This window comes from Primulina tabacum, chromosome 3 (genome assembly GCF_025594145.1).
Source record: "Primulina tabacum isolate GXHZ01 chromosome 3, ASM2559414v2, whole genome shotgun sequence".
In the NCBI taxonomy this organism is placed as follows: domain Eukaryota; kingdom Viridiplantae; phylum Streptophyta; class Magnoliopsida; order Lamiales; family Gesneriaceae; genus Primulina; species Primulina tabacum.
Genome location: NC_134552.1, coordinates 50,271,581 through 50,296,055, shown reverse-complemented (window position 1 = coordinate 50,296,055; position 24,475 = coordinate 50,271,581). Strand labels below are relative to the sequence as shown.

The window sequence follows — 24,475 nt, the reverse complement described above, 5'->3', positions numbered from 1 at the left end:
AATATGCTGAAAAATACATCAAAGAGATAGTGAGGCTTCATGGCATCCCAGTGTCCATTGTATCTGATAGAGATCCCAAATTTACATCTGCATTTGGGAAACATCATGCTATGGGAACTCGATTGGCTGTTAGTGCAACATTACATCCTCAAACTGATGGACAATAAGAACAAGTAAATCAGATCTTAGAAGATATGTTGAGAGCTTGCACTATTGACTTTCCAGGCAGTTGGGACAGTAAACTGCCGTTGGCTGATTTTCAAATAACAATAGTTATCAGTCAACTATTGGAATGACACCATATACTGCATTATATGGTAGAAAATGTCGATCTCCAGTACATTGGGATGAAACAGGAGAAAGAAAGTTATTAGGCCTTGAATTGGTGCAACAGACAGCAGAATTGGTAACCAAGATTAGATAAAGAATGCACACTGCCCAGAGTCGACAGAAAAGTTATGCTGATGTGCGACGTAGTCAATTGGAATTTCATGTCGGTGACCATGTATTTGTAAAAATATCACCATTGAAGGGCATTTTGCGTTTCGATAAGAAGGGAAAATTAAGTTCAATATATATCGGTCCATTTGAAATCTTGGACATAATAGGAGACAGAGCACACCGAGTTGCATTGCCACCGAATTTGTCAAATGTTCATAATGTTTTTTACGTTTCCTTACTACGGAATTATTTGGCCAATCCATCTTACGTTCTTCATTACGAACCATTGGAACTCGCATCAAATCTCTCGTATGAAGAACGGCCCGTCCAAATCCTCGACAGAAAATTAAAAGTATTACGAGGCAAGGAAATACCCTTAGTGAAACTATTATGAGGCAATCATGCAATCGAAGAAGCAACTTGGGAGCGAGAAGAAAAATTCAACAGAGATATCCTGAACTATATGGTACGTCAAATTTTGAGGAAGAAATTCTTTGAAGGAGGGGAGAATTGTAACATCCGGTTACTTGTACAAATGATTAATAATGTCTTTATGTAATTTAGTATGTGGTTATATGACTCATTATGTTTCACGTGTTGATTGATGTATCGATAGTTAGATTGAATATGAGTTATATATTGTCCATGATTTATTGGGAATGAATATATGTCAAAATTGGGATAGTTAGATGTGTAGATAAAGTAGTGTAATGGAAGTTGGTAAGGAAATGCATGAAATGAGAAGAAAAATATGAAAGTTCTTGCGGGTTTTAACATAATGATTTGGATATTGATCCAAATTGTGTGCGATTACAACCATTAGAAAGCTAAGATATAATGTTACAACTTTCATGTTTTGGGTTTTGTCCAAATCATCGTGGAAGATAAGCCAAAAGCGCCCTGAAATGTGTCGTGTGTATCAACATTCCTACAATGACACATTTTGGTAGATTGAGCATAACTTTTTACTCGGGCCTCCAAATGACATGAAACCAATTGACGATGTAAGCCAAGACATAGGGCTACAACCTTTATGTTTACCACCTTTTCATATTATAAAAGAAAGAAACGTTTCTGGAGCAATCTTTGATTAAACTGTGTATAGGGACAGAAGGTTCGGTGCCCCAGCGGTAAGATCTTATCGCCCTCGCGCCCCTACACCAAAAATTCAGTACTTTGGCAGAATGTTCCACGCTCGAGCGGTAAGATCTTACTGCCCGAGCACCGCTGAGTATAGAAAAGGACAAGTTTCGAATTTTCTAAGCATCACCTCCATTTCCTCAACTTCCTTCACAGCAAAAACTCGAGAGAACATAAAAAACTCTTCCTCCAAGTGATCTTTTCTTCCTTTTCTTCATCATTTTGAAGTTAGAATTTAGTTATCCATCACAAGAACATCCTAGGGATGTAAGTTTTCATCTCTTTTGATTGTTATATACATCTAGTATAAACATAGTGATTGGATTATTAATATATTTGACAGCATAGGACCGAGAAACATCGCCTCAAACAAGTATTCTTACGCTTGGACTGTAATTTGGCATGTTCTTGAAGTAATACATGAGTAATATTATGAATTTCAAATGTTTTTCATTGATTATTGCTATATGTAGATTGTTAGTATGTTTATTGATGAAAACATAGCACCATAGTCCATTTATATGTATTAAATATGAAAGAAATTCATGAATATTGAAGATAGGTGCTATATCATGAACATGAAATAAAAAGAAAATGATTGATTTTTATATGATATATGAACTTGTTGACATCATGGGTGGTTTTAAATCCACCAAACCTATTGGCCAAAATATGTTCATGGGGCGTCGTGGGGTTGTCACAGGGCACCCTGACGTCCAATACAGTAGTAGCTATATAATAAAGCAAGAATAGTAGTACAGGTCAACTAATGAGGCTCAAGTACTGAAATGAACATGAATATATGCTATGGTACGACATGGTTTAAAGATTCATTGTTGATCACGACTTGATATGTATAATTCTTCGATGCATATTGATACGTATAAGTGCCAACTTATTGAGTTTTATAAACTCGCGTAGCTCATATATTACAGGATCATATAGTGAAGATGCATAGGATGCTGGTTCGCCAATGGATGCTTGTGACGTGCCTTACCTCGACAAGAACCTGGACTTCTTATTGTATAGCTTCCGCATATGTATTATAGTTGATTTTATGTCAGGATTGGAAATAAGTTTCACAATGTTTATGACTATATGTATAAGGATATGGTGTATTATGATGATTATACGTATGTATAGATGTTGTTGCTTGAGTTTTTGGTTATTACAAAATATAAGGATATCATGCCAAAATTTTTATAAACCGTCAAATTGATATCCCTTGTTTGAATTGCTTCATAATATAGGTATATCGTTCAAACACAATTTTTATTATGAGTATAAGTATCATTAATCTTGTCAAGTATATAAGAAGGGTGTCACACATTATATGGTATCACATGCCACGGTTCTTCGAGAGGGAAGAAACTGCACTTCATCTACACATCGGGAACTCGGCAAGTAAATATCTTTGTATCCCATAGTTTATGCTAAGTTATGTGCTTCTATGTAACCTACATGTAGGATAAAAGACGATGCCACCTAAATGCAAGGTACATGAAAGAGAGTCATCTAAGGGAAAGGCCCCAGCAGCTGAAGGTGAAGGTAGTGCGTCACGACCTATAGACCGATTTTGCCCAACTGCTCCAACAACCGAAGGTTCATGGAGATGAGATAAAATAATTACTTGAAATGCAGCGGACGACACATGAGCAGGCACAAGTCAAAGTACAAAGACAAGGGCTTGTTCAAACAGATGTGTATGATCGCTTTCAACGTCTGAATCCTCCTGAATTCATGGGAAGCACTGATCCGGCAGTAGCAGAAGAATGGATTATGCAATTGGAGTCCATATTCTCCTATTTCCATATGGAAGATGCTGACAAAGTAACTTGTGCCATCTTTATGTTAACAAAACATGCAAGAATATGGTGGGAGAGTGCAAATGTGGCATTACCTGTCAGACCATTGACATGGGAGACTTTTAAAACCATGTTCTACCGTAAATATTTCTGTAAGTATGTACGAGACAAGAAAGCCAGCGTTTTCCTCAATTTGAAACAAGGAACCATGTCAATGACTGAATATATACAACAATTCGAGGCTGGAGTCGAATATGTACCATATATTGCACAGGATGACACAAGTAAGGGCGAACACTTCATGCGAGGACTTCGCTCTGAAATTAAAATAGATGTACGTGTCGAAAGTTTTTACATATGGGAAGATAGTGGAAAGAGCACTTATGGCAGAACAGGATGAACAAGACATTGACAGAGACATGCAACAATGAAGGCAGCAGTAGTTTCGAAAGAGCCAAGGAACAAAACAAGGCAAAAATACTGATAGCAAAGGTACTCGACAAAAGGAACCCCGTGGCAAGGGTGCCCCTCCACGTAAGGAACAGGACAGACCACCTTGTCCTAAATGTGGAAAACCCCATGGCGATGAATGTATGGAAGATACCAATGTTTATTATCGTTGCAAAAAGCCAAGGCATCTTGCCAGAAATTGTCCAATGAGTTCTGAGAAAGTAGAGGGACGCCTCTTCTCGATGGCCAAAGAGGAAGTGGATGCGGATACATCAATGATCACTGGTATATTCTTGATTTTTGGTATCACTACGATTGTTTCACTAGATTCAGGAGCCAAACATTCTTTTATTTTGGAATCGTTTGTATGGAGACTGGGCATTATAGCAATTACTACAGAGACACAACTCACCATAGCTTTACCTTTCGGGCAAGGGTATTTAGCATCTGTTTTAATTATTGACCCACCTGTTCGTGAGTTAACAGATATAGATGTTTGTGAATTCCCAGAGATATTTCCCGATGATATAAAAGGCTTACCCCCAGATAGAGAGAACAAATTTGTGATTGATGTTGTGGCAGGAACTCATCCGATCTCAAAAACTACTTATCGATTAGCTCCTACAGAAATGAAAGAATTGAAATAACAGTTACAAGAATTACTTGATAAAAGGTTTATTAGACCGAGCTTTTCACCGTGGGGTGCACCTGTTTTATTTGCGAAGAAGAAAGACTACCGTACCCTTCGTCTATGTATTGATTATAGGGAGTTGAATAAAGTGACAACCAAAAATAGATATCCACTCCCCATAATTGATTATTTGTTTGATCAATTATAAGGAGCTGCTATCTTTTCGAAGTTTGATTTACGATCAGGTTATCATGAACTAAAATCAAATTCTTCGCTATTGGGTAAAAGATGCCTATTCTTTGCATTTATTACGATTCTTTCTCAACGAGCATTGTAATTGAAATAGTTTTATTACTCCAAGGAGGGTCAGTTCCTATTTTTCAAAAAAAAAAAATCTATCTCAAAGACTGCTTTCCGAACCAGGTATGAGCATTATGAATTTTTTGTAATGCCATTTGGACTAAAGAATGCACCACCTGCTTTTATGGATTAGATTAACAAAATTTTCAAGCCATTTTTAGACAAGTTCGTGATTGTATTTATAGATTATATTCTCATCTACTCACGAACTGTAGAGTAGCATCGAGAACATCTGAAACTAGTCTTGCAAACTTTGAAGGATAAACATTTATACGTCAAATGGAATAAATGTGAATTTTGGCTTGAACAAGTAGCATTCTTGGGCCATATCATCTCAAAAGAAGGCATATCTGTGGATCCAAGCAAGATTGAAGCTGTTAATAACTGGCTACGACCAACTACTGTTACCAAGGTACGCATGTTTATGATTTTTTTATGAAATTATGATAAATACAGTGCATGCTTGGTTTTAAGGAAAAAGTTATGTACTTGCATGTTTTTATTAAGTGGTGAATATGATTATGTTTTTTGAAGGATGAGAATTGATTGTGACTGACGATGTATATGTATATGATGACATGAGATATGATGACCTGAGGCCAAGGCTCATTTGACGGCTAATGTTGTCGCTGTTGTCCCCGCCGTCTAGTACCGTAGTTTCACGTAGATGGATCCATCGAATAGAGTTGATACGAAAGTCACAAATAATGAACTGAATTCAATTATATGGAAATATATACGTATATGATGTGAGACATGCTTTGACACGTTATGATTTTACACGGCACGTTTATGTTATGCTTTTAAGTTCATGTAAGATATGTTGAGTATGATATTTTCCACTGCTGTGTACCATTTATTTGTACTTGTTATTCCTTGTACAATTATGTTGAGTCTTTATACTCACTAGACGTGTGTGATGCAGGTGAGATTTATGATGAGGGGACTGGAGGTGCCGAACTCCGAGGACCGCATGTTTTTCACATTATGATTTACGAGTTTTGAGAGCATATGAACATTTTCATACGTTGATGATTTTTAAATTTTTATTTGTTTATGTTTACATATGATTGTGGATGAGTTTGGTTATTTTAAACTGCACTAATTTTACTGTCAAATATTTAAGATCATTTTTAAATGTTATATTTTCTGTAGAGCGCATGCATGCGAAACGTTTAAATGTTATTTCGAAAATGCGAGCTTTTATAAAATAAAATAAAAAATTCCGGACTTCTAAATGAGTAGACGTTACAACAGCAACGTGCAAGGAGGCCGCGGCTGGGGCCAGTGGTTCAGGCTACGTATGATAGGGTCCTCAGATGGTTCACGAGGGACTGGGCTCGTGGTGGCTCGAGGGTAAGGGCCTAGCTGGGTTTCGAAGAGTCCTAGGAATTTCTACTAGGTTCGCGCGGCTCGGGTCCTTCGTTCAGAGGGCTGCTGCGAATTAGGGTTGGTCCAGTGGGTCCAAGAGGGTTTCTAGAGGGGCTGGGCGAGGGCTGGCTCGGGGTGGCTTGGGCTCGGTCCGAGGAAAACGAGAGGTGGATCGATGGGTAATGATAGGGTTCAATTCTAGGGTTTTCTATGGCTACGGGGTTCGAACGTGGTTCACGGGGGTCGAACCATGGTTCACGGGGGTAATTTAAATATAAAAAGTCTATGTTTGAAATTTGGGAAATTTATATTAAAGTTTTGAATTAAATCGGAGTTAAAACGCTCAACGAATTAATAATTAGGAAATTATTAGAAAGCCTCGAATTTAAGCTAAATAAAAATATGATAAATTTAATTTAAGCTTAATTAATTATTTGGGATGCTCTAGAGTAAAAAAAAAGCAAGGCAAAGTCAAAATCGAGAAATTTACGTCTAGAGGTAAAACGATCATTTTACACCTGAAGAATAGAAAACATAATGGCAGTGGCCCGGATGCTGTACTACATGTTAAATTGTTTATTTTAAATTTTTATGGAATTTTATGATATAACGTTAATGCTAAAATATATGTTGCATGCTTGGTTTAAAAGAAAAATGATTTATGAATGTTTAATTTTTATAAAGTGATGAAAATATGAAATGTTGAAGGAAGTGAAGTAATTGTGACTAATACAATACGATTATGATGATACCATGATATGTAAGGCCAAGGCTCTCAGTTGACCGGTGAGAGTGTCGCTGATGTCCCCGCGGCCCACTACTATGGTAATACGTAGATGGATCCATCGACCTTCAGCTAATACGAAAGTCACAATTAACGATCTGAATTCAACGAAAGAAAAACATATGTATATGATGAAAATGAATATGTATATGATGATATGAAAAATGTTTAAGTCTATGCATATTTATGAAATGTTATTTTAAGTAAAAGTATTTTCACGATTGCATGTGATTGTATACGTATTACTTGATATTATGGTTATGTTTTGCTGAGTCAATACTCATTAGTTGTGATCGATGCAGGTGAGCATGATGTTGATATTGTTAAGAGTCCTGATGGTTGACCTTACAGGACTGAAGGTGCACATAACCGAGGATCGGCGTTAGTTTTTCCGCAGTTATGATTTTAAGTTTATGTTAAAGATTTTACAACTTTTATTATGCTTTTGAGTGGTTTTTGAGAGGTTATTAGAGTTAGCTTTATTTTGGAGTATTGTGAGGGTTGACAAACATTTGACGATTTTGATTTTTAAACTCTTTCCTTTGAATTTTCAAATATAGTTGGTTGGTTTATTTTTAAAATGGCGTCAAAAATATTTTAAGTATATGTGTATATATTCGGCCGAGATCTAGTGTAAAACAAATATATTTCTAGTACTTTTAAGAAAAACGAGTAGTGGACATTTCTGATTTCATTAAGGATCATCAGGTGACGAGGTTAGGTATAGTTTCGAAATACGTAAGATTCAATACATTGTAGTTGGTTTGCTGTTTTCGTGCAATCGGTTTGATATTTCAACTATAAGTTTGGCCTAGATAACATTCGATTTAGCCCAACTGACGTGAAATACGATTTGTCTTAAATTGAGTTTTCTATTTAGTCATCTTCGTAGCTGGTCATTTGGATTATCGAGTTGTGAGATATCATAAAAATACCGAAACTTGCCAGCTTTTCAGTTTTGATAAATTCGAGTTTCAGCTTCCATATCGAATTAAGACTTCACACTTGAGTAAATATGTTAGAAACAAAATAACAAGTTTTGTTATCATCAAAATCAAGATTGTTAGAGTTTCTAAACCCAACACACCTATTGCCTATAGATTTTTAAAGCACCGACTTAAAGTACGATTTAAACGATCAATTCAGTTTTGGGTTACATAAAACCATAACCAGACAAGAATAATTTCGATTTAAGGTTATAAAACCAAAATAAGAACTTGATTAGGGTTGGTTCGGTTTTCAATTTTTTATTATTTGAATTTTCGATTTTTCAATTTAAATGATATTATATCCGCCTCTACAAGGAAATAGTCAAAGATGAAAAGCAACATAAGAGTTCAATGAAATAAGTAATTATTGATAATGATATTAATTATTAATAATTATGGTATCTCATAACTGAAAACATAGAAAAAAAAACATCAATTAATTGTCATTCAACATTAAAAAAGCTCCAGAAATACCAATAAAGGTCATAGAAGCTTAAAAAAAAGTAAAAAAAAATAGGAGAACATTTGTGAAAATCCATAATTTTACTAATTATGGTTTAATTATTAACAATTATGATATTTTGTAATTAAAAACAGAAAAAAATGACATCAATTAATTATCATTCAACTCTTAAAAACTCTTGAAATACCCAAAAAAAAAAGTTCGTAAAAGTTGAAAATTTAAAAAGGAGAAAAGAACACTTGTGAATTTCACATTTATAGATATATTATAGATAAAAAGCTGAATCTTGTTTTATCTGCTGATATAAGTTACACTAGCAAACATTTTTTTTTATTATATTAACAACACTTCACTCATGGGGACAGAGTCTGGTATGTCAAGTCAAGTGGAGATTTATATCTTCTTGGTCAGCATTGGTGAAGCTTTTCAAACAATAACTATGAATGCAAGGGCGGAGGGGGCGTTAATATAAGAAGAAAGTCTTTTGTTCTCTGTAAAAAAAGACACGAAGTATCTATGTAATCAATCCCAATAAATTGATCAATAGATATAATACAGCTGGTGGAGACTAGATCTTTGGTATCTTCAACATAAAGTCCAAACGAGAACGGATATAGAACAGATAAAAGAGAATTACCCAAAGTAAACTTCAAACAGATAGAAACGAAATGGTCATTTTAGATACATCTCTTAGGCCTAATCTCAATCCCTTGGACAATGAGACCACTCTTCCAATTACCTCCCTTCACCTCCATCACACTCATCTCTAAATCATCCTCTCCTCCCTCCACAAGATATTCTCCCAATTCAACTTCCATCCAACCATCCTCTCTGCTCCTCAACAACTCTGTACTGCCCTCCATTGCTACATCATCCTGTTGCCTTTGTACGTGCCATAAGCGATTGAACAGTGATCCAGGCCGCCGTCTTGGTACAACCTGATACCTTCTCCTTTGTGCTCCCTCTGGGTCCAAACAAACTGTACGTTTGATCATTTCATGTCCTTTGATTCCAACACAAGCTTCCACCGGGTGATAATCAAATCCATACATTCTGGATTTATTCGTGAACACAAGGTAAGCTGCATAGATTGTGTGGGAAGACAACATTTTGGTGTTTATATAGCCATGAATTTCGAACCAGCAAACGTCCAGAAGTTCTGCCACTTCCGAGAACCTGAACCAGTGAGGGACTTAGAATCACCATGAGCATATATATATTAGTTGAAATTGGTGCGGGAGGATACTATTACCTGGACTCGGGATGAGGTATCCACTGCCAATATTGAGATGTATCGCCCCACACGATGTCGAGGTCTCTTGCAGCCAGCATATAGCATTTCTTTCCACTCCATTTCTCCAACTTAAAGCTCTGTATGCCATGAGTACAACAACATCCATTTAAAAACAATAGGATTTATTTTGATTTATGAATAGAATTCATGATGGCCAAACATATAATCAACCACTAAATTGAGAATAAATCGCTACAAAAACGACATGATCTTAAAATATGTGAATCGGAGAAAAAAAATTAATCAAAGTTTATGAAATATGTCATCGTTAAAAACCAACATCTTCGCTTTATCCGAAGAAACGATAGGAAAGATATAATAAAATTACCTTGAGGCCAGAGTCTATGAGGATGGGATGATCGGATAGATGAAGATAAAGATCCTTTCTGGACTGGAATTTGTGAAGCAACGAATCGGAGTCGTCGATCGAGCGGGAAATGATGTCGCGGTAGTCGGAAGGCAGGAAGCGCTCCCAAACGGCGTCGGACTGGGCGGCGGCTCTGAAAGTAGAGGCGACCGTAGACAAGCGGCAAGCATCCTTAGGGGTGGTGAGAGATAAGGCGTTGGCTATGCAATCTTCCGGCAGGCCACCGATAATACAACTCTCCACCGCCATTTTCAATTTGTTGAAAACACAAAATGTCAATGATAAAGATACACGGGGTGCCAATAATGAGAATGCGTTTGGATGCATATGTGGATATATAGGGGATAGGGAAGTCGGTCTCTCTCTCGTTTTGTGACACTTAATAATTTCATTATTTTAATTAATAACACCTCACTCAAATTTTAATCACAATAATTTTGATGAAACGGTGTCATAAGTCAATTATCTAAGACAAATATCTTATCATGAAAAAATATTATTTTGTATACTAAAAAAATATTATTTATTATTATAAATATGACCATAATTGATATGTTCGTGATATCGTATTACAATACATCTACTAATTTTCAGTTGGATATTTTGTAATTCAATGATTGGACCAAAAACCATGAATCGATGGACTCGAATTAGAATGACATTTTAAAAACAATATTCTACTTATATTAAATTATATCATTATAATTCGTCATATACATTTTTTTTAAATTTTATGGTTACGGCCTACCGTTTGTTAAAACAAAAGTATGTTTCTTGTTAAACGGTTTCACGATTTTTATTTGTAAGACAGATCGATCCTACCGATATTCACAATAAAAATTAATATTTTTAGCATAAAAAACAATAATTTTTAATGGATGACCCAAATAAGAGATTCATATAACAAAATACGACCCGTGAAACCGTTTCACACAAGTTTTTGTCATTAGTGATCAAAGTATTACACTAAATATATTTTGGGGAATAAAATTATATGATAAGGATGTCGATGGAAAGTAAGTTAATACATTTAATTTTAGAGCATGTCTATTGTGAGACAATCTCGTGAAGCTTTATATGTGAGATATGTCAATCCTACCGATATTCACAATAAAAAGTAATACTCTTAGCATAAAAAGTAAAAAAATTTCGTGGAAGAACCAAATAAAAGATCTGTTTCACAAAACATGACTTGTGAGACCGTCTCACACAAGTTTTTGCCTTGATTTTATGAACAAAAATTGTAGCAATTTATTTCACATATAAATTTGGTCGATATGATTTGACAGAACAGAATTCACATGTTTTGGGGAATTCAACAATAAGCGGAAATACCAAAGTATGTTTATAAAATACAATAGCCCATTTTACACATCAATATGAGTCGATGAGCAACAAAAAAACAACAATTATTTTAAAAGAGCTAAAAGAACTTTAAGAGGGCTTTATTTTTTTTCTTTTCCCAGTGAACAAAAGTTTCAAGCAATATGGAAGTAATTAATCGAGGTCAATATTAAAGGTGAAAATTGTTATAATTAATCTCTTTCAAATAAATAATTTTTAAATTATATAAATAATTTATTTTATTTAAAATAGAAATTTTATAGATAACTTAGTGATGTTGCGAAGTGTGAATCCCACTAATCAATCAACAAATTTGGTGTGGCGTTACTTAACATGGTGTTCTTGGAACTGTTCAAGTAAGCTTAAGGGTGAAGGTTGAGCTTTAGAAAAAGTTCAACGAATATCATATTATCCTTTATTTTCTTTATTTTTATTTCTATTTTTATAGATAATACCACAACACTCATATGTGTGTATACATATAATGGTTAAATTTCCCTTTTTATATATACTTATATATATATATATTATATATAGATGGTATATCGTGCCGAAAATTATATATTATATACCGTACCTAAAATTACCGTATAAGAAAGTTTTATACCGATATCGTACCGAACTTTTGATATAACGAGTATACCGTTTATACTGAAATTGTAAGGTATATCGAGATTTCAGTACAATGTCGGTATATACAGTTTTATACTGAAAAAACTTTGTATTTTTAAAATTTTATAAATTTATTGTTTAAAAAATTATATATTTTAAATTTATATATATTGTTTCGGTATTTAGGTATGTACCGAAATTTTCAAATTTCATATTTTTACAATATCGAAATCTTCAGTATACCAAAAAATCCATAATCTCGGTATATCAAAAATTCGGTATTTCTTCCACCCCTATCTACATGTCCAAGAAAAACATAGATGAGAAAAATGTGATGTATATGTATATATAAATAAGGGCATAAATGTGATGTATATGTATATATTCAATATCATTAGTTTGAAATTTTACAAAAAAAATGGTATATATAGGGCATAAACGAAAAGTTCAACTTTTATGGTTAAAAGTTTTGATAAAGGGAGAAGATAAAAGATTCATGTATGTTCCACCATCGCAAAAATATAGAAGATGCTTCCCATTTGATGTGTGTGCGTTTCCATATACATGTATACATAACTTTAAATCTTTTCCTTTTCCTTTTGTTTAATATAAGATTTTAAGAAATTCTCAGTAATATCAAATTGGGTAACAAATTTTATTGGAAGACCCACACAAAAAATCTTGCGCAAACCATTTCCAGGCGATGGACAGGGCGTCCCTGTGTAGAGGCATGAGAAACCATTGACTCAAGCCCATTTATTTTATAGGGCCTATAATTTTTTGAAAATTTTATTATATATTAGTATATGTTTTTCCAATATAAATATATTATTTTGGGTTTTTTCATAACAAAGTCATTGTCTTCCTCAGACTTTATTCCACACATTCCAATATTCAATATTTCTTACAATTATATGATTAAAAATATGAATATTATAATAATTACTTTTGGTAGGTTGGTATCTCCATATTTATATTACAAAAATAACAATCATTCTTTTTGTTAATTTCAATTTAACATTTCATGTATCTATTCTATTTTATTAAAATTGAGGACATGATAGTAACCACCTAAGAAGTACACCAATTTTTTCTTCCAAATTTACTCTTATATGATAATAATATTACATTTTTGTTTTTTGTTTTTTGTTTTTAAATTTCAACACCTACTTTTTTTTTATTTTTTTATTTCAACAATTTAAATATCAATTTAGTCTCTCCATAATTTGTCAAATGTCACTTAAGTCCATCGATAATGATAAAAAATACTGTACACACACATCGCGTATGCAGAGTAACTAATATTTATCAAGTCTTTACCCGCATAAAAGAAAAAAAATTGCTCTGCCTACTCAATGTTTAATTAGTGGATAAAATATTTTTGACTCTATTTTTTAACTTGCGCAATCCTCATGCGCAAACACTACAAGTTCGTATGAAATATTTGACTACATAGAACCTATTGAAAAAAACGTTCGCTACTGCGTCTTGTCGCCAGCAAGCGGCACAGCCGTGCCTAGAATCGAGATTCATTTGGTGTTATTTGATTAATAGTGAATTCCCTAGAAAATCTAAATCATTAAGTTTCTCGATCTTTCTAGATAATCACGAATCTTCCGCTATATTCTTTACCATATCTGACTATTTTTGGCAGTTGGTTTTCCCTTTTTATTTTCTCGTACAAGATTGTTTTGCTTCATCGAGCACTAAAATTTTGTATCATAGCACTAGACCAGTAGTATTGCTATAGTATCCGACAATTCCATCTGTTGTCTACAATCTGTTCGGCGAAATGTATAAATATGCTCTATAAGGTGATTTTTTTTAGTTATCATTTTGGGCATATTTGATCTTTTTATTCGTTTATTTTTTATATTAATTTTAATATATTGATTTAATTCGAAAAAGTTGTTATGGAACTAAAATATGAACGCACGATGAGAGAATTTTTTAAAAAGTTAGATTCGGGCCCAAAAATTGCTAGTATCGGCCTTGGCGATGGAGGATGATGTCCGGAGGTTGCAAGAAATGGAACAAATATAGAGGAAGGGAGCAAAGTACACTCTTGATGAAGACTAGTCTGCTACCCGGGTAGCCATTTCCCAGCACTGTTTTTTTTTTTTTAGCTTTGTGTAAAATAGACAGGAAATAGCTAGCTCCTATTTCCAATGAATAATGGCGCACCCAGATTTAAAATAGGAAGAGATTGTGAGCCTAATATCATCAATATTATTATTATCATCAGCAGAAATGTTTGTACTATTTTATTTGATTACAAACCTACATATTAAACATGAGACATCCTCTAACTTAGATATAACAAAGTATATATTCCAGACTTGATAAGATAGCACACAAAATCCTTTTATAACACTTCTCATTTTTCTAATTCATCTGGTTCAGGTTCAGGTACTTCGATATATATCTGACATTAACAATAATAAAAAAATAATAGATGTTATGTTAAGTCTTTTAAGATTTAGTGAAGACAAAAATTTGGCTTACTTATTATAACTAGTTGAACTATGACATAACAATGTAAAAATTCAATATGATGTATCATGAGAAGAAAACAACAAAATGTTACAATTCAAAGTGAAATCAATAAGAATGCAATAATTGTAGTAAATTCCAGAATGAATATTATGGGCTAAAAAAGTGGCTCCTACCAACACTCGACGTAGCATTTTTCCCCATACATTCTCAGAAGATTCCGTATAATCGATCATTTTCGATCCATGATGAACTTACATTTTCGGATCGAAGATATGTTGTTCAGATGCACGATACACCCAGGTTGATAACATGTTAATTGGACTCACATTTCTAGGCTAAAGCACATTGTTCAGTGGAATCAATTTTCGGTACAATGACTATTGTCTAGGGCTCCAATTTATAATCATTCGTTTATTTACAATAGTTCAAGAATAATCGGAATCAATAACTTTCTTGCAACGACAAACATGCAGTACAATATGATCAACACAAAGTGACATTTCAACATGATGCAGTATTTGAGAATGAAATAGTATAAATTTTATCTGAAATAAAACCATGAACATTCAACATGAAGATGAAAGTTTTCTAGGTGTGGTGTTCCTAATCTTTCTCGATTTTCAAATTTTTTTCCGATTTTGGTAGATGATTTTGTCACACCTCCAACACAAATGATCTTCTAGGTAAAATAGTATCGGTAAGTATTTTTTTAAAAAAAAAAAATAGAGGAAGATTTCTATTTTTGAATGATTTTCTTCCCTAACTCACTTCATGTTACTATTGTCACTCCACCACCTTAATTTTCAGGTATTGAATGCACAAAATTATGATTATTTCTATGGTTTGGAGTGTTTAAAATTGTCTGAGATTTAAAAACAAATTTAAATTAAAAAATATTATAAATTGTAAAAAAAACCAAAAAAATTAATAATAAATCAGAAAATATATAAAAATTATAAAAGAAAATCCTAATTATAATTATATATAATATATATATATTATTTTTTAAAAAATTTATGTGTTTTTTAATTACCACATGCTTCAAAAGGACTTGATCGTTGTTTTCACCAACAGCCCTCTGGGGAGGATCGTGACTCACCTTGAGGTCTCGGGAAGGATGGTAAAGTGGACAATGGAGCTAGGGGAGTACAATATTAAATACAGGCCTCAGATTGCCATTAAAACACAAGCCCTGTCGGATTTTCTTTTAGAAATGATTCAGATGAGCAAAGAAGAAGTATGGAGAGTGTTCGTAAATGGAGCAACAAGTCTGGCTGGATCCGGAGTCGGGGTGGTGTTGATAGCACCCTCAGGAGAAAAAATTAAGTTGGCCCTGAGAATCGATTCCCGGGACACTAACAATGAAGCAGAATAAGAGTCTGTCCTCGCTGGCATACGAGCTGCCCGGGAGATCGGAGCCTCCCGAGCCATTCTTTACTCTGACTCGCAGTTGGTCACCCAACAAATAAAAGGAGTCTATGAAACCAAGGATGAAAAGATGCTCAGATACTTGAAACTCATTATAACCCAGGCAACCTCCCCAGTTGATTGGAGCATTGAACATATGCCTCGAGACGAGAATGGTGAAGCAGACACCCTAGCAAAGATGGCTGCCTCCTTGTCATATGTCAGCACTCGGGAGGTATTACATTTCACACGGCTAGTTTTCTATATCGATGAAAATGTGCTACCAGCCCAGGAAAATTCATGGATGACGCCTCTGATCGATTCATAACTCATGATAAATTACCTAAAGACCAAACCCAAGCTCAAGCTCGGAAGATCAGAAAACAAGCACCCAGGTTCGTACTTTTGAATAATATTTTGTACAGTAGATCATACCAAGGGCCTTTGTCAAAATGTTTAGTCAAAGAAGAAGTAGAGTATGTCCTCCGGGAAATACATGAGGGATGTTGTGGGGAGCATCTCGGGGGAACGACGTTGGCTCAAAAAGCAATGTCACCTGGATTCTGGTGGCCCAACATAAGCCTAGACTCTTCTCAAGTGGTTCGAGCATGCGAAGGATGTCAGCATCATTCCTGAGCAAAGACTGGGTAGAGGAGCTACCTAGTGTTCTCTGGGCATACAGGACTACACCACGAATGACAACTCAAGAAACTCCTTTTAATCTTGTTTATGGTTCTGAGAAAATATTACACGTAGAAATTGGGCAATATTATCCCCGGGTAGAATCTGACCTAGATAACAATGATCAAACCATAGCAATGAAATTAGATTTGGTAGAAGATAAGAGAGAACAAGCGATGATTCGGATGGGGGCTTATCGAGGTCGGGTCATGAAGTCATATAATAAACGTGTCCGGATACGAGATTTTCAGGTCGGGCATTTGGTTACGAAGAAAGTGAACCCAGCTAGGGATGTGGGTAAATTAGAAGCTCGCTGGGAAGGTCCCTTCAAAATAATTCGAAAGTTAGTTCTGAAGCTTTTCACCTAGAAGATGCTCATGGACTCTTCCTCACACCTAACCAAGTCCAGCTCGAGCGCTGGTCAAGCCCTGGTCAAGCCGCACGCTTGCTTTACCCCTAGCCGAAACCCTAATGCACCAACATGCTAGTTTTCGTTCCTTCTTGGCTTGCCTACGGTCCAACCCTTGTGCAGCCTTACCTAGTCTCCTAAACCCTCTGAAATTCGTCGCTTTGTATTGTCCTAGGATGGCAGCCCCTTTATGCACCATATACATGAGTTTTATACCATCAAAACATGAGTTATATGCATGTATGTCCATAAAGACGAATAAAAAACTTGTGCTATATACGCTGGAAAACGTTTGGCGATGTAAAGAATGTCGACGGAGAAAACCTTAGGCTGATTTTTCCTCAACTCCACGTGATTTTCCTTCCAAGTTTTCGCGTGATATGTGTGGTGTGTGATGATGAGAGAGCCCTAGTGTTTAGAGAGGGGTGGGCGTGAGTTGTGAGGAGTGGGGGAAGGGTTTGGGGCCTTTTAATTTTAATTAAAACAAGTGGTGTAAGCTTATGCCCATTAACCTAGTATAATAGGTCCATTAAGTAATTTTTAAAATATTTTGTTCAGAAAATGTTGTGAAAATATTAGCCGAGTTCTTAAAAAGTTCATATTTTCATCGAAAATCAAATATCGTTAAAAAATACGACTCGTCGTATAAAACATCTCAAAACACCTCACTTTCGAAAAGGCCATATAGCATATACCATAATTTAAATAATTAAAATAATTATTTAATAAAAATATTTTCTCTTTTTCAGCCCTCGGTCTCCGCTCCTCGATCGCGTCTCAAATAGGTTTTTAAAACATAGTTTCACACATTCGTGTCGAAATGCACATTTTAAACATGTAAGCATGTACCCTATATTTAATTCATGTAATTAAAACCCTTTAATTTGACATTCTTCATTTTCCCTAGATTCACATCCAGTTAGGTTACATTATCGTATTTTGGACCTTACAAATTAAAGTCAAATCAACAAACACATCAGCTACGCAATTAAAATATAGATTTTGAAAAATAGAATTACTTTTTCATAAAAGAATATCCCAACATAGAATATAACCCAAACAATAAACCATAGGAAAATAATCATTAAAAATTAGTATGTTTATAGTATTGTTAATGGTAGGATCATTCCTCAGAGGAACCAAAGTTATCTTAAACATTTAGTCAAAAAATGAATAACCTAGCAGTACAAATTACCATATAAATAACTTGTAATAAAACAATCTTTCAAAACTCAATGTCAAACAACTAATTTACATAAATATGATTTAAAAATGTCGATGATTCAAGAAGTTGCCACAAAATTGAAAAGGAGGTTGATACCCCGGGATGTCCCGGGTCAGGGATAGAATCCGGGATGTCCCGGGCCATGAAGCCGGGCCATGGGTAGGGCCCGGGTCAGGAGTATAAATTATTCCCGGACCAATGAGACGACAATCTGAGTAGAAATCCGGATCTCAATCTTCCCGAGACGTTGGGAGTGTGACTTCAGAATAAGCAGAGAGGCCAGTCGAAAAGGCCGGGCCATTGGAACACCCGGACTTAAACTACCCGAGATATGGGATGCCCGGGCTTTCATGAAAATGCCCGAGAGGCGCTTTATCCAGGCCACTCCGATAAACGTGCCACATTTAATTACGTTGACAAAGTAGGGTATGTGCGGCCGACCTATCTCTGACACCAGTGCAAGTGCTTGACAAAATCAAGTAGGCTGGATGTGACCAGTATGAGATTTGACATGTCAGAATAATATGATATAATCAGCCGCCGTACTATAATTAATACTAACACAAGGAACGAGGTCTTCATTACATCTCCTACTATAAATATCAGGTTCACTCTTTGCATTTACTCTCTATTCATATATTGAATACACTCATTTATTGTGCATTTACTACTCACCTTCTACACCAATCTCACAACCATCACTTGGTTACATTGGTCTCTTGCTCAAGTTATTCACTGACTTAAGCATCAGAGTGGTCACGCCGGATACCCCTCCAGCGCGCATTCACGTGGTTACTTTCTTGGTTGCAGATCTTCACACCCATTATGAGAAGCAAGCTTTTAATCCAGACATCTTGCTTTTATTTTTCCCAACATCTTGCTAGTAGATTCGGTGGAGCATCCGGTCCGACTCGTTCATTTCACCCGGATCTCATCATTGGCATCGTCTGTGAAAAATTTTGAGTTATAAGGCGTTGATATGGCTCCTACTAGGAGAAAAAACCAAGACCCATTCCAGATTCAGGAAGAGAACAACACTCGTCTCTCTGATATAGGTGCTCAGCCACCCAATGGTCCCCTGCCGACCATCCATTTAACACCCGAGGAGTTGACTAAGATTGTAACTTATGCTGTTAAGACAGCCCTGGCGAAGAAGACCCCTAATCATCATTCCAGCCACCCCAAGCAGGAGCGTGAGCAGCCGCGGGAGGAAGAGAGAGGGGAGGAAGAGAGGGAGTCAAGTGCAGGTTCTAAATCCCCTACTGTGGCAGAGGAGTTAGAAGAGTTGAGGAAGAAGGTGAGAGTATTGGAGGGACAAGTTGGTTCTAAAAGCAATGCTCAAATTGCCAAGGGTTGTCCATTCTCCGATACCATTGTCCGGGAGCCACTTCCTGGGCACTTCAAGTCAGTCAAAATCAAAGATTATGATGGGAGTTCTGACCCCGAAGAACATCTGGCTCGATTTGAAAACATGGCTATGTTACATTGCTATGGAGATCAAATCAAATGTAAAGTATTCCTGACTACCCTGGTCGGCTCGGCCCAGAGATGGTTCGAAGGGCTAGCACCTCAGAGCATTCATTCTTTTGAAGACTTTCAAAAAATATTTTTGCATCAGTTCAGTAGCAGCAAGAAATACAAGAAGACTGCCTTCAGTTTGTTTGAAGTAAGACAGGGCCAAGATGAAACTCTAAGAGCCTACATCAAGCGATTTAATCGAGTAGCTTTGGAGGTCTCTGCATGTGCTCCAGAGACAAAAGTTACAGCTTTTATGCAAGGATTGTGGGAGGGCGATTTATTTCGATTTCTGACCAAAAAATTGCCTGGGAACTTCGAAGATCTCTTGTCCCGGGCAGAGAAATACATCAACATGGAAGAAACGCAAAACCAAAAGAGGGAAGCCTTGAAGAGAGCCAGAGGAGACCGGGTTGTCAGACCCGAGGAGAGAGCTTACAAGAAAAGTGGTCCAGGGCATCTCTCACGTTTCTTTGAGAATTGCTCGGGATCGGAAAGTCCAAGAATGTAGCTCGGATATGATTCCTCGCCCAAATCCAGCAGCACCACCATCAAGATCAGAAAAGAAAGGGTTCTGCACCCTTCACAAAGAATTTTCTCACAATACCAATGAGTGCCGGACACTAAGGAAGGAGTCTGGTAGACGCCCTGTGCCAGAAGCTCATCCCCCCCGAGATAGGTCTAGACAACCACCTTGGTTGTCTCGACGTCCCGGACCTAATACTCCCCGCAAATCAGCAGATATCCCGAGTGGAAGTAGGAGGGAGGAGGGAAGTTCCCGGGAAGAAAAAAGCAGACAAACCGAAAGGAAGGACCCTTCCCCGAGCCGAAGATTAATAAAAATGATTTCTGGAGTATCTACAAATGGTGATTCCAACCGGGCTCGAAAAGCAAGAAGCAGGAGGGAGTGCTTAGAAGTTGATGGGAGGGGGAGGAATGAGCCAGTTATAAGCTTCGGCCCAGAAGACCTCAGGGGAGTTAGTCTACCCCATAACGATGCTCTGGTTATTCAAGCCCAAGTGGCTAATTACGATGTGTTGACAGTATTCGTCGACAATGGCAGCTCTGTCAATGTCATCTTCAAGGAAACATTGGTTCAGATGGACTTGCACGAGTATCAATTAGAGGAGGTTGAGACTGCTCTGTTTGGCTTTGCTGGTCATGCCGTATACCCTGAGCATTGACCCTGGGAACTGGGGATTTGAGGAAGACTGTCATGACAATCTTTACGGTGGTGGATGCCACATCCTCGTACAACATCATCCTTGGAAGGCCGGCTATAAATGAGATGAGAGCCGTGGCCTGCAATTATCATCAAAAGATTAAATTTCCAGTGCGAGGGCAAGTCGGGGAAGTCAAGGGAGACCAGCCCTCTTCTCGGAAGTGTTATGGGGAGACTGTCCGAGTGGATCAGAAGAAGGGCAGGAGAGAAGAAAAGGATAAGGTAGTGGATCGAATGGGGGAGGCGGCTGAGGAAAGGGAAATACAATTTGTTGCAGAAGAAAAGCAAGAAGCGTTGGAGATTGAGCCACAAAGCATATCCGGGTGGCCTGGGATCTTGAAGTTTCCATTCGGGTAAGACTCTTGAACTGTTTAAAAGCTAACATTAATGATTTCTCCTGGTCTCAACAGGAACTATCCGGGATCTCGCCACAGGTGGCTAAGCATAAATTAAATATCCTCCCAAGATCCCGGCCCGTGAAGCAGAAAAAGAGGCATTTTGGCCCAGAAAAAGATAAAGTCATTGATGAGCAAGTGGGAGAGCTGCTACGAGCCGGCCACATTCGGGAGGTTCAATTCCCCACTTGGCTCTCGAATGTGGTTCTTGTTCCAAAAGCTACTGGAAAATGGAGGATGTATGTAGATTTCCGGGACCTGAATAAAGCCTACCCCAAGGACTGTTATCCACTCCCCCGGATTGATCAACTGGTGGACTCAACGTCCGGGTGCGAGTTATTAAGATTTTTGGATGCTTACCAAGGGTACGACCAAATCCCTTTAGCTCATGAAGATCAAGATAAAGTCAGTTTTATCACTTCCGGGGGGCACTTTCTGCTACGTAGTTATGCCCTTTGGATTGAAGAATGCCGGGGCCACATATCAATGCTTGATTAATCACGTTTTTCAGAAGCAGATAGGCAGGAACGTTGAAGTGTATGTGGATGATATCCTGATCAAGACCAGGGAAGTCTCCTGCTTCATTGATGATCTGGCCGAGACCTTCACTACTTTGAAACGATATGGAATAAAGCTCAACCCGGCAAAATGTGTGTTTAAGGTCAGAAGTGGAAAATTCTTGGGTTTCTTGGTAACTGATCTGGAAATTGAAGTAAACCCCGAAAAGATCAAAGCAATACTTGATATGCCTTCCCCTCGGTCTGTCCGAGATGTACAAAAACTAACTGAGAGGATTGCGGCCCTGTCCCATTTCATCTCCTGGTCTGCTCATCGAAGTTATCCATTTTTTTAAGTTTTGAGAAAAACACAAAAATTTGGCTGGGATGAAAAATGCGAGCAAGCTTTCCAAGACTTGAAGAAGCATTTGGCCGAGTTGCATGTTTTGGTGAAACCAGAGCCCGGGGAAAAACTGTGGATTTATTTATCTGCTACTGAGCACGCCGTTAGCTGCGTACTTATCAGGGAAGAAGAAACCGACCAAAAACCAGTGTATTATGTCAGTCATGCCCTTCGAGGAGCAGAATTGAAATACAGTGAGGTAGAAAAAATAGCCCTGGCCCTGGTGATGACTGCCCGAAAGTTGAGGCCTTATTTCCTCTCACATCCAATTGTGGTTCTCACCAATTCTCCACTCGGGAGAATCATGACACATGCTGAAGTCTAGGGAAGAATGGTCAAATGGACAATAGAGCTCGGGGAATATGACATTGAATATAAACCTCGAGTTGCTATAAAAGCTCAGGTCTTAACAAATTTCCTGATAGAAATGATTCAACAAGAAGAGGAGGAAGTGTGGAGAGTCTTCGTCGATGGGGCATCAAATTTGTCAGGGTGTGGAGTTGGGGTTGTCTTATTTGCTCCATCAGGAGAGAGAATCAAGTTGGCTCTAAGAATCAATTCCAGGGTCACCAACAACGAGGCTGAGTATGAAGCTGTTCTGGCAGGGTTGCAAGCTGCCTGGGAGGTCGGTGCTTCCCGAGTCATTATTTATTCTGATTCTCAACTAGTCACCCAGCAAATAAAAGGGAATTATGAAGCCAAGAATGAAAAAATGCTCAAGTATCTAGGGCCCATCACGGCCCGGGCAGCATCTCTAACCGACTGGAGCATTGAACAGATTCCTAGAGAAGAGAACGAGGAGGCTGATACCTTAGCCAAATTGGCTGCCTCTATGTTGGACACAAGCACCCGGGAAGTCATGTGTTTTACCCGATCAGTACTTTCTGTTGATGAGGGAGCACCACCGACTCGGGAAAGCTCATGGATGACTCCTCTAATTGAGTATATGGTCCATGCCAAGCTCCCGGATGATAAAACTCAAGCTTGGAAAATCAAAAAACAAGCACCCAGGTTTGTCCTTTTGAATGATGTTTTGTACAGGCGATCATATCAGGGCCCTTTGCTCAAATGCTTATCAGAAGATGAAGTAGAATATGTCCTCCGAGAAATACATGAAGGGTGCTGTGGTGAACATCTCGGTGGAACTGTCCTGTCTCGAAAAGCTATATTAGCCGGATTTTGGTGGCCCCGGATGAACCAAGATGCTGTCCAACTTGTTCAGAAATGCAAGGGTTGCCAACACCATTCTAATTTTCATCATCGCTCTGTTGCTGGCATGCAGCCCATCTCAGCATCTTGTCCCTTTGATCAATGGGGAATGGATATAGTGGGCCCATTCCCAATAGCCCAGGCACAGAAAAAATTCCTTCTTGTGGTTGTGGATTATTTCTCCAAATGGGTGGAGGCTGAACCCCTGGCTAAAATTACTGAGGAAGAGGTCATGAGATTTCTCTGAAAAATATTGTTTGCAGATTTGGCATCCCCAGAAAATGATTTCAGACAATGGAAGGCAATTTCAGGGAAAGAAGATCACACTTTGTGTCAAGAAATGAAAATCATTCAATCCTTCACCTCAGTGGCCTACCCCCAAGCCAATGGCCAAACTGAAGTGACCAATAGAATCATTGTACAAGCGTTAAAGGCCCGACTCCACCAAAAAGGAAAGGACTGGGTGGAAGAATTACCAATTATATTGTGGGCATATCGAACTACACCATGAACAACTACTCGGGAAACTCCATACAGCTTGGTTTATGGTTCAGAAGCAGTCTTACCTGTGGAGATTGGATAATCTTCTACTCGGATAGAATTTTATCCAAGCAACAATGATCAGACCCAGGCCATTGAGCTTGAGTTGGTTGAAGAAAAAAGAGACCGGGCGGCCATTCAAATGGAAGCTTATCGTAGCCGGGTAATGAAATACTATAACAAGCATGTCCGATCACGAGATTTCCAGGTTGGAGACTTGGTCATGAAAAAAATGAAGCCAGTGGGTGATGTGGGGAAATTAGAAGCGCGATGGGAAGGACCCTTCAAAGTAATTCAGAGAGTTAGCTTAGGGGCGCTTATTATCTAGAAGATTCTCAGGGACACACCCTTAAAAGACCCTGGAATGCATTTCGTTTGAAGAAATATTATGTTTAAAAGCTTTTGTATCTGTTGCTTATACATCG

General features: G+C 37.3%; 3 protein-coding genes across 3 annotated transcripts; 2 read left to right on the top strand and 1 right to left on the bottom strand.

The window, feature by feature from the left end:
* Positions 1-8,949: 8,949 nt before the first annotated feature.
* On the bottom strand, positions 8,950-10,410 carry LOC142541170 (F-box protein PP2-B10-like). The gene is made up of 3 exons (XM_075647812.1): positions 10,057-10,410; positions 9,687-9,805; positions 8,950-9,610 (listed from the first exon to the last, which is right to left on the bottom strand). The coding sequence occupies exons 1-3, from the start codon at positions 10,342-10,344 to the stop codon at positions 9,112-9,114; spliced, it is 906 nt and encodes a 301-aa protein (XP_075503927.1). The 5' UTR covers positions 10,345-10,410; the 3' UTR covers positions 8,950-9,111.
* Positions 10,411-16,571: 6,161 nt separating this feature from the next.
* LOC142538771 (uncharacterized) lies at positions 16,572-17,003 on the top strand. The gene has a single exon (XM_075644071.1). It carries the CDS (start codon positions 16,572-16,574, stop codon positions 17,001-17,003), a length of 432 nt encoding a protein of 143 aa, XP_075500186.1.
* Positions 17,004-22,632: 5,629 nt separating this feature from the next.
* Positions 22,633-23,757, top strand: LOC142538769 (uncharacterized). Its single transcript, XM_075644070.1, has one exon. It carries the CDS (start codon positions 22,633-22,635, stop codon positions 23,755-23,757), a length of 1,125 nt encoding a protein of 374 aa, XP_075500185.1.
* Positions 23,758-24,475: the final 718 nt, after the last annotated feature.

Coding starts and splice junctions, on each gene's coding strand:
- LOC142538771 (XM_075644071.1), top strand. CDS start 16,572: ATGTCAGCATCATTCCTGAGCAAAGACTGGGTAGAGGAGCTACCTAGT.
- LOC142541170 (XM_075647812.1), bottom strand. CDS start 10,344: ATGGCGGTGGAGAGTTGTATTATCGGTGGCCTGCCGGAAGATTGCATA. Junction 9,806..10,056: donor TCATAGACTCTGGCCTCAAG/GTAATTTTATTA, acceptor CATGGCATACAG/AGCTTTAAGTTGGAGAAATG. Junction 9,611..9,686: donor ATACCTCATCCCGAGTCCAG/GTAATAGTATCC, acceptor TCACTGGTTCAG/GTTCTCGGAAGTGGCAGAAC.
- LOC142538769 (XM_075644070.1), top strand. CDS start 22,633: ATGGTCAAATGGACAATAGAGCTCGGGGAATATGACATTGAATATAAA.